The 14,302-nt window shown below is 35.3% G+C and overlaps 1 protein-coding gene across 3 annotated transcripts in view; it reads right to left on the reverse strand.

Annotated features, from left to right (window-relative positions):
• The window catches only part of MAP4K3 (mitogen-activated protein kinase kinase kinase kinase 3), a 181,544-nt gene that overhangs the window by 61,946 nt on the left and 105,296 nt on the right, over nucleotides 1-14,302 (reverse strand). For all 3 annotated transcript variants that reach the window (XR_005832815.1, XM_040623136.1, XM_040623137.1), the window contains exons 4-8: nucleotides 12,025-12,089; nucleotides 6,265-6,320; nucleotides 5,619-5,666; nucleotides 2,587-2,629; nucleotides 984-1,056 (exon numbers count right to left, since the gene is read on the reverse strand). Coding sequence is in view for 2 of the 3 variants with exons in the window: in XM_040623136.1 (XP_040479070.1) it covers nucleotides 984-1,056; nucleotides 2,587-2,629; nucleotides 5,619-5,666; nucleotides 6,265-6,320; nucleotides 12,025-12,089 (285 nt within the window). In the remaining variant the exon portion in view is untranslated. The remainder of the gene's footprint in view (nucleotides 1-983; nucleotides 1,057-2,586; nucleotides 2,630-5,618; nucleotides 5,667-6,264; nucleotides 6,321-12,024; nucleotides 12,090-14,302) is intronic.

The following is a 14,302-nucleotide window of genomic DNA, read 5'->3' on the forward strand; positions in this document are numbered from 1 at the left end:
GAGGGAACAGAATTTACTAAAAGGGGACAAAAGAATACTTCCTTGGGTGGCGGAAACCTATCTTTTATACTGATTCTGGTGGTATTTCTCACCACCACAGCACACAAGTTTCTCAACCTTGGGAGAACTGCACACCTAGTAAGGCTGAATTTATACCTCATACGTCTGGCTTAAAAAAAGTCACATGCTTTTTACGTCCAAGTTTTCACTGCACTTTAGAGAAACACAACGTGGGAAATACAGCTGAGGCACTGTGGGTGTAGTTTATTAGGTCAGAACTCTAATTAGTGAGCCACTCAAAGAAAAGGCCTTGGTCCTATGGCAAAGAAAAGAAAAAAGTACACTCATATGCCTTAAATTAAAATAAAATGTTTAAGGTACATATGCATTTATTTTGAGATATGCCACTGAACAAACATTTTTTATGACCTGAGTTAACGGCCAACCTTAGTCACCTGGGACAAGAGATTCCATTCTGCTCTACATTCCTAGAGTTCATGTGGAAAAGACAAGATACTAGAAAGAGACATGAAGTGTGAGAATGTTCTCAAAATTTACTTTGCCTAATTCACAATTTCACATGCTCCCAAGATAGTTCCTACTTTCTTATAAGAGGAATAACATTAGTTTTAATCTCTGAAGCCAGAGTTGGAGATCAGTAATCAACAAACATTTACTAAGTATGCGTAAAAACCATGCTGGACTCCACAGAGTCAATGAATTCCTTTATCTATCAAGGTTCCCAAAAGCCATTATCCATCTTTTTAAAGCCTTTTCCACTTAATGAAAATAAACACGATAAAATATTCTTTGGCTGTGTAATCCATCCAAAAGTGTACACGCCTAAACTGCTTAAGCTACTGATTATCTTCTTAATCTGTTTTAGTCCTAAAAATTTTGACCAGTCTATTTTTTTCAAGAAATGCTGTATTCAATAATGATAGAAAAACAAAAAGTTATATTGTCAATTAAAATACAATTACCAATATGGTGTACCAATGAAAGACTTCCGTTTGGCAATTGTAGCTGTAATCTGTGCAGATACTCCAAAATCAGCTATTAAAAAAATAAGAAACATTTAGGGGAAAAAAAGCTGAGGGAAAGTAAAATTATTTACAGTAACATGAGAAGAAACTTTTAATAGTTCTTTTCATTAAACTAATTTCACAAAATGCGATATTCTTAAACATCATATTAAAATTTTTAACTTCTATGGGTTAGCGCTAAAATACCACAAAGTAGTCAGTATGTATCACAGCCAAATAGATTCCCATCTATCCCTGCATGAATCAAATGACAACAAAAGTCAAGATCAAATGACTTTCATGAGAAAGAGACAGCTGAGAAAATTTAAGCTGCCAGACTTAATAAAATCATAATTTCAAATTCCCAGGACCTGAAATTCAAGGACTATCACTGGAAGGGACCCTAAGTAGCAATATATTCCGTTCACTTCCTGCCACTTTCATGATGACTGACATCAAACAAGCTAATAATCTACTGGCAAATCTACCCTAGCTTGAAAAAGACATCCAAAAAGAATATTCTACAAAACCTCACCTCAGCAATACATTCTAATACCAACACCAATCACTACCAGGAAATCTGTTTTTATGTAGGATTTGTTGCTATTCTTGAAGTATGTTGACTTCTAAATATTTTCTAGTTTTTAATGGTCATTTCTAAGTCCTTATCAACCAAGATATATATAGGTTGTCTGCCAGGAAGGCACATAATATTAACACAAAATATTAAACTGACAAACTGTTCACTAAGCCATCAATAGTTAAACACTTTTTCATCTTTAGAGGTGGTCTGGAAAAATTTTATTACTCAAGTGTTAATTTTCAGATACATACTTTTAAATCTGATTGCTCCTACTGTAGGCTATAGTTCTAAATAGTTTTATTCGTGCTTTTACAAATGTTATTGAATTCTAATTTATCTTATAGTAAAATGTAATTCAAAATAACTTTCTTGTTTATTAAATACTTCATTTAACACCTAACAGCCATGATTTTATTTACAAAAACTACTATGCTATAAATATTTCCAGTCTTAAACTTTCAAATTCAGTTATTATTTAGGGTTTAAACTCTATTTCAGTCATAACCAAAAGTTACAAAATAATAAGTACAGTTTGAAATAAACAACATCCAGCATCGATATTACATTCTTATATAAGTAATACTGTATTTCATTTTAAAAGCTAATGTAAAGAATGTAGGATTGCTGGTATAATTGATTTTTTTGGCTTTTATTTACCTTGTTTTTTGGTTACCAGGTAATTTTGTACAGATTATTCTTACTAAAAGTCACATTCCTCAGGTTACCGGTAAAAGAATCTCTAGAGAATTATTATTTTATTGTATCTTTACACCAAATCTGTCATACGTGAAGGGCAGACTTTATCCCCATTTAAGAGAAGAGAAACCAGATACAGAGAGGTTACATATGCCCAACAATGAGATTTTCACCTAAAAATACAGAAATGCTGAGGGAAAACCTAGTCCTAACAGAGGAAAATATAAACTTACTATGTTCTGGAATAAATTTGCACAAATGACAAAATTTTAATTTACTTACCCAATTTTACATGACCATTATCCGTTAACAGAATGTTAGCTCCCTTCAAAGTGAGAACATTTTAAAGTAAGAGACATTTTCTCAGACAGCACATAGAATAGATCAAATATACATATTTAAAATAATCACAAGTGGCAGCCCTAGACGTAGGAATACTTGAAATTTGAAGTATCCCCAGTTAAAATGTTACATCATTATATTCACAGGAAAACTTATCGTCTACATTTTAGGCAATTTGACTATTCTTATAAAATTTCCACCTTGCAAAAGGCTGCTATTAACACGATATGAATATTATTATAAAAATGATGTATTATTTTTCATCTAAGCGTTATTTTCTTACAGATCATACACTGTGACTGCACTAAAATGTGACCTTATATCGGCATTTTCAATTCCTTGTATTACATTTTAAACTTATTTCCTGTTCAAAAACCCATAAATTTCCCTTTCTAGGAATTGATCATTGATGAAACAGTGCTGGTATGGAAGCCTGAACCTTGCTGCTTAGTACATGGCGCTGTCTATCCTAACGTGTCTGCCCACAGCTTAGGCCCGTTCAGAACATAAACATAAACAACGAGCCATAGGCCCACCAAATTAAAATGTCACCTATCTGCATGGACTGTGAGATAACAGTTTCTCCCCCGGTTTCTGGCATGGCCTTCTGGAAACCCTGGTAATTTCCTAAGTGACAAGAGCACTGGGAGCATCTTTTGTCTAATATATGGTCTCAGACCCTGGTTCTTGACACAGTGCTCTTGAAACATTCGTAATTTGGGAGGTGACAAGAGTGTCTCCTGTTCTAATGAAGCAACTCTGGGTGGGCTCCTGGACAGCTCCTGGATGAGGGATGGTCACCGGAAAGGCCAAGCCATGATTGGAAGCTTGGAATTTTCAGCCCTGCCCCACATTCTCTTGGGAAGGGAGAAGAGCTGAAAATGGAGTTAATGACTGATCATGCCTCAAGAGGAAGCCTCCACAAATCTCAATAGTATGGGGTCTGGAGAGCTTGCAGCCTGGAGAACAGGCTTAACTGACTGACACAGCAGGGATTTTAACTTGATCTAGGCCCCAGCTATCTAGATGTCTGCTGCAGTGCTCAGTTTGGTCCTTCCCCAGCTCCAGGTTAATGTTCCTAAATTATAGTTGATATCATATCACGTGCATCTATAGCCCTTGATGCTCCCTTCTTTCCATCCTTCCGTTCCTCTCTCCCTGAACAACCAAGTGCTATTTCAAGTTCTAGGGTTATAGTAATAAATACAGTAATAAATAAGAATCAGTTCCAGCTCTCAGGAAGTTTACATTGAATAGGAGAGAAAGAAAATCTAAAAATGAATACACACATACACAAACGAATGAATGGACACAAGGAATGATTCAAAGGCAGGATCAGATAAGTACTTTAAAGACGGTGATATCTGAGCAGAGATCTGGATGAAGTGAGGGTACAGAGCCATGCCAAAATCTGGGAGAAAAACACTCCAGAAAGAGGGCACAGCACATACAAAGACTTGGTGCCAGAATGAGTTCCACATATTCCAAAAACATCAAGTTTGGTGTGGCTGGAACAGAATGAGTAAAATGGAGAAGAGTGTGAGATGAGGTCAGAAAGAAAAGCAGGGGCCAGATCATGGATAACCTTATAGGCCATGGTAAAAAAAAAAATCCGGATTTTACACTGAGTACGGTAGGAAGCCAAGGGTGGTTTATAAACAGAAGAGTGATGAGCTCTGATTTAAAAAGAGCACTCTGGCTGCAAGGTGGAGAAGTGACTATAGAAACACTCGAGCAGAGCAGAAGGATGCTCCGGAAGTGCAGGTGAGAGAACAAATCGGCAGACCAGGGTAGAAATAATGGTGATGGGCAGAATCTCCCCAGTTAGGCTCCAACTCTGAAGTTCACACAACTCTTCATGTAACAGAGCACGAAACCACCTGGTCAAGCCCATTTCCTGTTACTCTCATACTTTCTCTTCTCTTTAATAATACGGTGCAGCTTTTATGCTCCCTAAAATGACCCTGCAATTTCTGACATCTGTATCTTTGCTTACATTGCTCCCTCTGCTTAGAAGGTACTCCAACCTCCACTTGTGACAAAAATCTATCAGTCTTTTCAGATCACCTAAGTGCTGATGACACAGTACCTTTCTTCATTTACTTATGTTATGATCTCTTCTCCTTTGAAACTCCAAAGCTTTTTGCTTATGTCTTTTAAGTGGCTTATAAAAAATACTTAAAGGATCTCAGCAGGTGATCTGCCAGTCTGCTGAAATTTCATGCAAAATATGAAGGCATGTGCATAAGGACATTTCCTGAGAAGACAGTCATGGCTTTCATCAGAGACTCCAAGAGCAACAGGATACAAAAAAAAAAAAAAGTTAATAACCTTTACGCTAAAGAAAACTTCAGAAAACAAAAGGGGGAAAGAAGTAGAAGAAAAGACGAATGAAGAAGAAAAGAAAAATAAACGAAAGGAGAAAATAACTAAGTTGGGGAGATGGCAGTATGTTTAGAAATAACTTCAGGAGTCCTGCCATAGCACCTAGTTTACCACAGAGCTAACCCCAGCACATCCAGTGTACCTGCTCTTCTCTGCCAGTTAAATCGAAGACCATCAGAAAATGTTACAGTTGAATTTACCCATTTTGAGACATTATTAATGATAGTTCCTTAAGACTGCCAAAGTTTACTAATATTCAAAGCATGAAATGTTCTAAAAACCCTCACTTAATGGAAGCTGACGATCTAATTTGCTTTTTACAAATAACTACAGATTAACTAATACAGGTTATTACAACACTAATTCACAAATGTATACTTTAAAAGGGTAATTTTATGGTATGTGAATTGTATCTCAATTAAGCTGCTTAAAAAGGTAATACAACTCTCAAAAGTATCACTCAATTTTATTATAGTAACATAGTTCAGGTAAGAAATTCATCAAATAGATTAAGACAATTGCTCAACAGTTTGATCCGAGTATTTAAAAATGAAGAGAGGCCATGAAGTTAAACATATGATGTATACCTTTATATCTCTGTGCATTTTTCCTTTACTGTGAAGATAGCATAATCCCTGGAGTTTCAAAAAACAAAAAACAAAAATTAATGAGACTTTATTACAGAGCATATTTCAGGATGTGAAGTGATCAACTGAATAGTTAATAGTAGTTTCTCTTTTTTATTTACTCATTACAGAAAGTCTAGTGGTTATCAGTAACTCATTTTACTGAAATAGTCTAAAAGACAAAAGAATCAAAATGAAAAAGGCAAAGCTCAGCTGGAACCACTAATTTTCTTAAGACAAATACTTTTTACTAAACTCTGCAAATAGTCTGAAATAATGTTTAAAAAGTATAAATATAATTAGTATTAGAATGAGTTTCAATTCCTCTAAGAGTGCTTAATTTTCAAGCCTTTCTTTGGTATTAAGAGGAATATAAAAACATAAAATAACAAATCCATAGCACTTAAATTTTAGGAGGTCATACTATCACACTGAGGCTTTACAGTGTTTATTTGCAAATATAATTTGCGTTTACTACACAAATAAAAATGTTTTCAAATCCAAGAGTTTAACAAACTAGAATGCTCAATCCTTACTTAACAGATAATGCACAATTAATCACCAAATCTAATAAAGAATGGTACTTTTTAATTAGCACTGCATTTACCTGTAGTGTTTCTCTGCTAACATATGCAATTTGCAGTTCTGACAGAGGTCCCGTTACTATAAGAGAAGAAAATTATATTAGTGAAATTAGTCAAAGCATGTTTTTCAGTAAATGACGAAGTTTTACTAGTTCCATTACGCAATAGCCCTGATACACCTCAACAACTGTACTACAATGTAAGCTCCACGAGGGCAGGACTTTTTAAAACTGATTTTCTCATTGTTGTATCCCCAGTGTTTAGAACAGTGCCTGGATGGGAAAGCTGCTAAATCAATGTTTGTGGAATGAATAACAGACTGAAATAGTCTCTGAAATTAATTATATTTTCATTTTTGCACCTCACTATCAATATTACCTTTTAAATGTTAAAAGAAATAAATCATGGCCAAGAGGCTTAGCTACTTTTTATTAAAGCTTTTCTAAAATTGATATGTAATGCATGTATTAAGGCTAGGTTTTTTGTCTGTTTGTTTGTTTGTTTAAGAGGGGTGGGCAGAGGGGTGCATGGGTGACTCAGTCAGTTAAGTAACTGCCTTTGGCTCAGGTCATGATCCCAGGGTCCTGGGACTGAGCCCCACGTCAGGCTCCCTGCTCAGCAAGGAGTCTGCTTCTTGCTCTCCCTTTGTGCTCTTTCTCACTCACTTTCTCTCAAATAAATAAATAATTCTTTTTAAAAAGGGCGGAGGGAGAGGGAGAATCTTAAGCAGGCTCCACACCCGGCACAGAGCCTGAAGCAGGGGTCAATCTCACAACCCTGAGATCATGACCTGTGCCAAAATCAAAAGTCGGTTAACTAACTGAGCCACCCAGGCACCCTGCATTACAGATGGTTTTAAGTCAATATTTTTCCCCTAAAATTATTTGCTTTATAGCTATAAAATTAATATGTTCACTATAAAAATCCAATCAATAGACAAGTCTGGAAAGTAAAGGTCTCTTCCTTACCCAAACTATTACTCGATAATAGGCAATATCAATAGTTTGGCCTAAAGTCTACCAGATAATTTTATATAGAGACACATTTTAAATAATGTATGTATAGATCTCACAGAAGAATATGAACGTAATCATATTACACATACAATTCTAAAACCTGCTTTTTTCACTTACCATGGACAACTTTCCATATCAATACATATAACTCAATCATAATATTTAAATAATATTTCTCTGTGTGCATCTATCCACTACTGAAGACATTTAAATAGTTTTCTCTTTTTCCCTACTAATCACTTTAGAATAAAGTCTCTCCACATTAGGTGGGAGAGACTATTGAGACAATTCTAAAAAGTGAATTAAATTCCAATGATGGAGTCTTTTGCTAGATAGTAACCTCTTTGTAAAACTGTTTACTTTGGGGTATTTGTGGTACTTTACAATTGTGAAAGAGAGAAATCTATTTCACTTTAGTTTTGTTAAGGACAAGTCTGGGTTTGAATGTCTGAAGATAAGCCATATAACTCATTCTTATGGTTTATAAGCCCCTCTCATTCAAGAAGATGGGCCTCCTTTATATTTTTGTTTCCACAATATGGCAAACACCCTGAAAACCCTGAAAACAACACCTAGAAATGACAGAAAAGAATATTTTAAATAACCTTTTAAATTCCTAGCTAAGTTAAAAAGTAAGAGGCTTTCCCAGGAGCCAAAAACAAAAGGGGAAATGAAAATCAGAATGGTAAAAATGTGAAATTAGATTCTAGCTGTCTCTAAGGGAAAGGCCAATCTTAGTAAGCTGGGGCTTTAGTTTTATCCCCTACATGGGAAACAGAAGAAAAGGCCATTGATCTGTAGAGGAAGAGTTAAAACAAATATGCCCATAAAACCAGAACCTTCAAAGGGCTACACCCTCATCTTAAAAGGGCAGACAAGGACAAAGAGAAGACTGGGGATTTTGTGTCATGGCCTAGGATCTGGATAGGGGAAAATATCTTCTGGATTCTGTCACCACAGGCCTCTTCTTCACTCAGGTTTAGGATTCAAATATATTGGATACACCGAGGTCTTGGAAAAAACACCACCACGACCTAGACTACCACCGCTGTGGAAGGACCCACTCTCAAAAGCCATATGGAATTCCTNNTGAAGAAAAAAGTAAGTAGATGAAAAGCAATTCCCCAGAAATGACACAACAGAATGTAGAAAACTGTTAAAGAACAATATTAAACAGAAAGAAAAATGTTCAATGGAAAATAGAGGAAAAAATGCATTATATTGGGACAATGAAAGGTTCCAATGTTAGTTCTTCAAAGAAAAAGTAAACAAAAGGAGAGAAGAAACTCATGAAAAAGTATAAATTCAAAACGTATCCCCCCCCCCACACCTGTGATAATTCAAAACATGTCCACGAATGCTTTGATAGTTTCCACCTCAAGTGTTGGAACTTAATTCCCTTCCTGAGTATGGGCTAGACAGAAACGACTTGTTCTAAAGAACAAGATATGGCGGAAACTTCTCCCACTACATCATCAAAGGCTTTGTGGCTTCTTCCTTGCTCTCTGAGAGGGCATGTCTGGGGAAGCCAGCTGCCATTTCGTGAAGACACTCAAGCTGTCCTACGGCTAGATCCACAGAGTAAAAAACTGAGACCTGCCAACAGCCATCAAGGACCTGAAGCTTTCTGCCAACAGCCATGTTAAGTGAATTAAAGTGAAAGTGAATTCTCGAGCCCTACTTAAGCCTGCAGAGGACTGCAGTCCCAGCCAACAGCCAGACTGTAACTTCATGAGAGAACTTGAGCTAGAATTACCCAACTAAGCCATTCCTGAATTCTTGACCCTCAGAAACTGGGACATAATATTTGTTATTTTAAGCTGCTAAATTTTGGGATCATTTGTTATATAGCAACAAGACAACTAATACAGTTCCCTCTTGTAAGAAGATTTAAATTTTTAAAAAATCGTATGGAGTGATGGCATTAAGAACAGTAAAACAAAATATAAAAATTGGTTTAATGATACTTTAGAAAGCAGAAATAAAAAAAAGGAGAAACAACAAAGAAAAAAGCAGGCTTTGCATATTTTGCATGACAGATCAAAATATGCTTTGCATACACCTATAAAAAAGCAAAATCCCACAAGCATTAGGGCTATTAGAAAAGAAGAACTTCTCTTTCACTAGATGAGGTAACCCAAGTTAGTACACTACTCCCACAGAATGACAATGTGATAAAAGAGAGAAGAGAAAGAGAAACACAGAAAGAAACTGGAAGTATCTGTCTTATGTGGCTGTGCAAGTAGACAGCACTACAGACTAGCCAAAGAAGAGTATACACATCGCCACGAGGAGGTCATTTGGTGGAAATCAGGATGCAGTCTGGAGTGAACAGAGACTAGAGTTTTGTATAAGCATGTAAATCCCTTGTATGTATGTTTGAGAATATCCAGGGTGTTGCAAAATTATTGTTTCTTCCACTGACCCACTTGCTGAGCAGTATAAATAAATCAGTATTAAGAAATTCATATTACTTTGTTATTTCCAACATTTGATTGAAATGGAATGTCAACAATCATGATAAAATGATTTCTGTAACTAAACTCGTCTTCTTGCTTCTTCATGAAGAAAGCAGAACCAGATACCTAAGAGCAAGCATATATATATATATATATATATATCTGATGGAATTACTTCAAAATCTGAGAAAGACTGAAGAAAGGTATGCTTAAAAAACTAAAGATGTAAAAGAAGGAATGAAAAATTACAAGAGAATAAGACACAAATATAAAATGAAGGGAGGCTTGAAATAGAATCAAATACTTTTTAGAAATGAAAAAATACAGTCACCAAAAATTAAAACAGCTGTACTAACTACAGCTGTAAAATCAGTTAACTATAAGATGGTTCTGAGTATCCTCAGTGCTGTACAGAGGGATTAAAAAGTGCAAAATATACAGCTGAGTTTAAGAGACACAGAGAAGGTCTAATGTCTATCTAGCTGACATTCTAAACAGAGAGATCAGAGAGACTGGGGTAGAAAAGATCTGAAGAGATAATAACTGATAACTGTCCAGGCTTGATGAATAAACTAAATCCTCTCTGGTAAGCACTTTAAGTCGTAAGCAAGAAAAGTAAATGTAAATCCATGTTTAGATACTAAAAACACCAGAAATTAAGAGGAAAAAAAATCTTAAAGTCAATTAGAAAGGAAGATCACCTGAAAAGGATTAATACGTAGTTAGAGTGACAGAAGATACCAACAACTATAGAAGGTAAAAGACAGTGGTCTAATATCTTCAAAATGCTGACAGAAAATATCTGTCTATGCCCCACTTAAACTATGATTGAAGAGTGAGGGTCAAAGACTGAGCTTGCTCCCCTGGAAGACCCAGCTGAAAGAACTTCAGGACGAAGGAAATTAAATGAATAAGTATGAAAAAAAAAATTGTAGGCAAATTAGTCCAAATTAAGACAAAAAAAAAAAGGGAAATAGCTTTTTGAATTTTGAATAGCTTGCAGAAACACTATGTCCTGCAACACAAAATAATGCCAAGTATTTCTCAAGTTTCACTGAACCTTTGAAATCAAAATGTCATTAATAAAAAAATTCTGAAATATAAAGAACAGCCATACATAATAAAAAAATATTCTCAGAAAAGAAATAACTTTTCAAAAGCAGAAATGTTCTCATGTTCTTCCACCTGGCTTTCCAGGTTCTCCGTATCTGACCCTATTCCCCAAATAGAGACCCTACACCAATGACAGTGACCTCACACGTCACACCTGCATGTCACTGTACTGCTGTTTCATCTCCTAGGATGTACTTCTACCTCTTCTTTCTACCTAGAGTGTACGTATCTTTTAAAGACCAATTAAAAACCCATTTTCTTCATTAGCCTTTGAAAACAATTCCAGAAAATCTATCACTTCCTTTTTCCCATTCCAGCTGTAGTTAGTAGTACTTTAAAATGCTATTACATTAATCTTTATGGTAAGTAAAATCTACACCAAGAAGATACAGTAAAGTGAAGTGAAATAGAGGCAGTAAAATTCCTACCCAAATAGTCTTTTAACATCTGCTTTATTACAATCAACCCCAAAACTACTTAGGAGGCCCTAATGGGAAAACCTGAGCACAAATCCCATATCAAGAAAAATAAAAAAATTTCCCAAAATATTTTCTCGTAAAATTGACATATGACTTATAAAATAGTATTTTATTTTACATTAATCAAAAAGCACAGCTCCGTAAAAGAATAAACCTACTCTGCAGTTCGTGACAATAACCCACTCACAGAACCAGGATGGGACAGGAAGAGAGAGAAAAAACCGTATACACTGTTACTGTACTTCATACATCTTTCTTACATACTCCACTGAAATCTCAATTAAAAAAGCTTTAATAATTTTTAACTCCCCAGAATCTAGTATTTAAAAAAGTAAACAATTTAACTGATGCTTCTTAAATACATGAGAACAAAAATCAGTTATCTTTATATTAATACTATTCATGTATTAATTGGATATTCTTTTGGCTTAGTGTTAACCATCAAGGCCTTTACATGTTTCTTCAAACCTGAGTTTGAAATTTTGAACTATATATAATATGTCTTCTTTACAATTAGCAAATAATTCAACTGCACATAATTCTGCAACTTACAATGCAAGTGCTCCTTTCATCCGTATGGATCTTAAATTCTTTTATATTATCTAAACAGTAATAAAACATACTTTCCTCAAAACAACATTAATGCTTTAATATAGTAAATAATTATACTTTAAGAAATTCTACTGAATGTGTATAAAACATAACTTTTGTCTTACCATGATAAATATCCTGTAAAGAACCACCTCCACAAAACTCCATGCAAATCCAAAGTTTATCTCTCCTATAAAGAGAAAATAAGCATGTATCACACTGTTAGGATTAAAATTATATGAGGTAACAAGTATTTTAAGGTTGTATCCTATAACCTTGAAAAACCACATACATGCAAAGTGCTAAGTAAGAAAAAAGCTAGTTAATCTCTATGCGTAAAAGAATGACTTAATATGTTATTATACTCAACCCAAGGTTTTAATCCTTAAAAATACACCATTTGTAGGATATAAAAATGTCATCAGGTACATCCAAATGAGAGGAAATTTCCCTTTAGTTAAAAGCTTCCCCTCCCCTATAGCTTACCCATCTACCCCAAGATAGTATTATAAAAGTTAAATGTTAATTAAAACATTCATACCAAAAACTATGTAGAAAATTCATTACAGAATGCTAATAAATCTCAAAGCATATCACTTTAATAGTGCTGTCATCAACAAAACAGACAAAATGTATACTTTATCCTCGCATCTATTCAACAAAGTTCTTTCCAAAATAATCTGTTAAAATTTATCACTGTGTTTAGATAGCATTTCTCTCTCACACTCACTTAAGATACCATAATCACAGTCAGAGGAGAAATGATTAGCAAAGACTTAATGGCTTATTCCTGTTCAATCTTCAATCTTCATTACTTCATCTCAAAATGTACCAGGAAATATACTATTCTTAGGGGACAGAAATGGAATAGGAAGTCTGAACTCAGTAAGTTTAATCAAATGCAGAAGATTCTGCCTTACTATGTCTCTTTCTCACCACTGCATTCACAGGAACTAGAAGAGCCAGCAAACGAATATTTCATAAATGAATGAATGCAACAGTGACTGAAAGAAAAAACATATGGATTAGATCAAGAGTCAGCAAACCATAGCCAGTGGGCCAAATCTAGCTTGCTGCCTGATTTGTACTGATCAGAAACGAAGAATGGTTTTTATATTTTGAAATGGTTGGGGGGCAAAAATCAAAAGAAGACTACTTCTTGACATGACAATCACATGAAATTTAAATTTTAGTGTCCATATAAAGTTTTACTGAAACACAGTCACACTCATTTATGGCTACTTTTGAGTAACTGTGACAGAAACAGACAAAGCCTAAAATATTTACCATACAGTCTTTTACAGAAAAGACTCCTGGATTAGATTATAATTTGATTAAATACATAATCCAGACATGTATAAAGTTCTATGAGAACCCAGAGGTAAGAATACCTAGGAAAGTCAAGGGAAATTACGAAGGAAGAGATATTATTTGACTTGGGTCTTGAAGTTAAAGTAGAAATTCATCATAGAGACAGGGAAGGGGGCTGAGCAGAGAATGAAAATTTGAGAGAAGATGCCACACTTGAGAGATTGTGGGTGGTTCAGTGTGAGTGAAACACAGACTAGTTGAGACAATGGCAGGAAAGGGAGCGAGAACAGGTTGGGTCACTCTGTAAAATAATGCTTGGTTTATAAACTCCTGTTTAGTTATCTTCATCCGGACAGTCTCTACATTGTCAATGTCTTTTAAAACGCGGGCTCCAGAATCAAGTATTGTTCTAAGTGTTGCATAAACAATGCAGCTGTTATCAGGAGTAAGTCACACATGGTGGTGGTGGTGAGATTAACCAGACCTAAGAGGTGAGCTGACCTGGGTGAATGTGATGGGACAATGCAGCATGTAACAAGGGAACACAAGTATCTGAGCACAAAGGTCAGCAAACTTGGAGTACAGAGTGAAAAAATACTGTGATTCTAGAGGCAAAGCTGAATATCAAGAAGACTGGAAGAAATCTGAAGTCGCTTTAGTATCTAAAATTCCCAGGTGGTCCACACACCAACGAAACCAAGGCATGACAGTATGTTACAGTATGAGCTAGCGGCCCCGTGGCCTGCTTTTGAGAACTCTGAGAATGGATGCCAGGTGCTGGCAGATGTGTGGCCTTATCCAAAAGAATGAAGGCATTTATGACTGGTGATTGCTACAGAGGGAGAAGTCTAACTACCCCAGAGAATCTAACAATTATCTCCTTTATTTGAACACTTATATTTCTATTCACTTGGCTAAAGGCTATCTTCAGGTTCTCAGCAACTGCTCTAAAAACTGCTGGTTGGCAAGGCTGAAGTTAACTAAAATCTCTGGATCTTTTCTTGTGTAAAAAGTAGTCAGATGATTTTCTCCAGCTCCACATTTACCTGGTTAATTAAAAATATGCAGAGAACTTCATCCTCATTTGTTAAA

Source organism: Ursus maritimus, unplaced genomic scaffold (assembly GCF_017311325.1).
Source record: "Ursus maritimus isolate PB19 unplaced genomic scaffold, ASM1731132v1 scaffold_6, whole genome shotgun sequence".
NCBI lineage: Eukaryota > Metazoa > Chordata > Mammalia > Carnivora > Ursidae > Ursus > Ursus maritimus.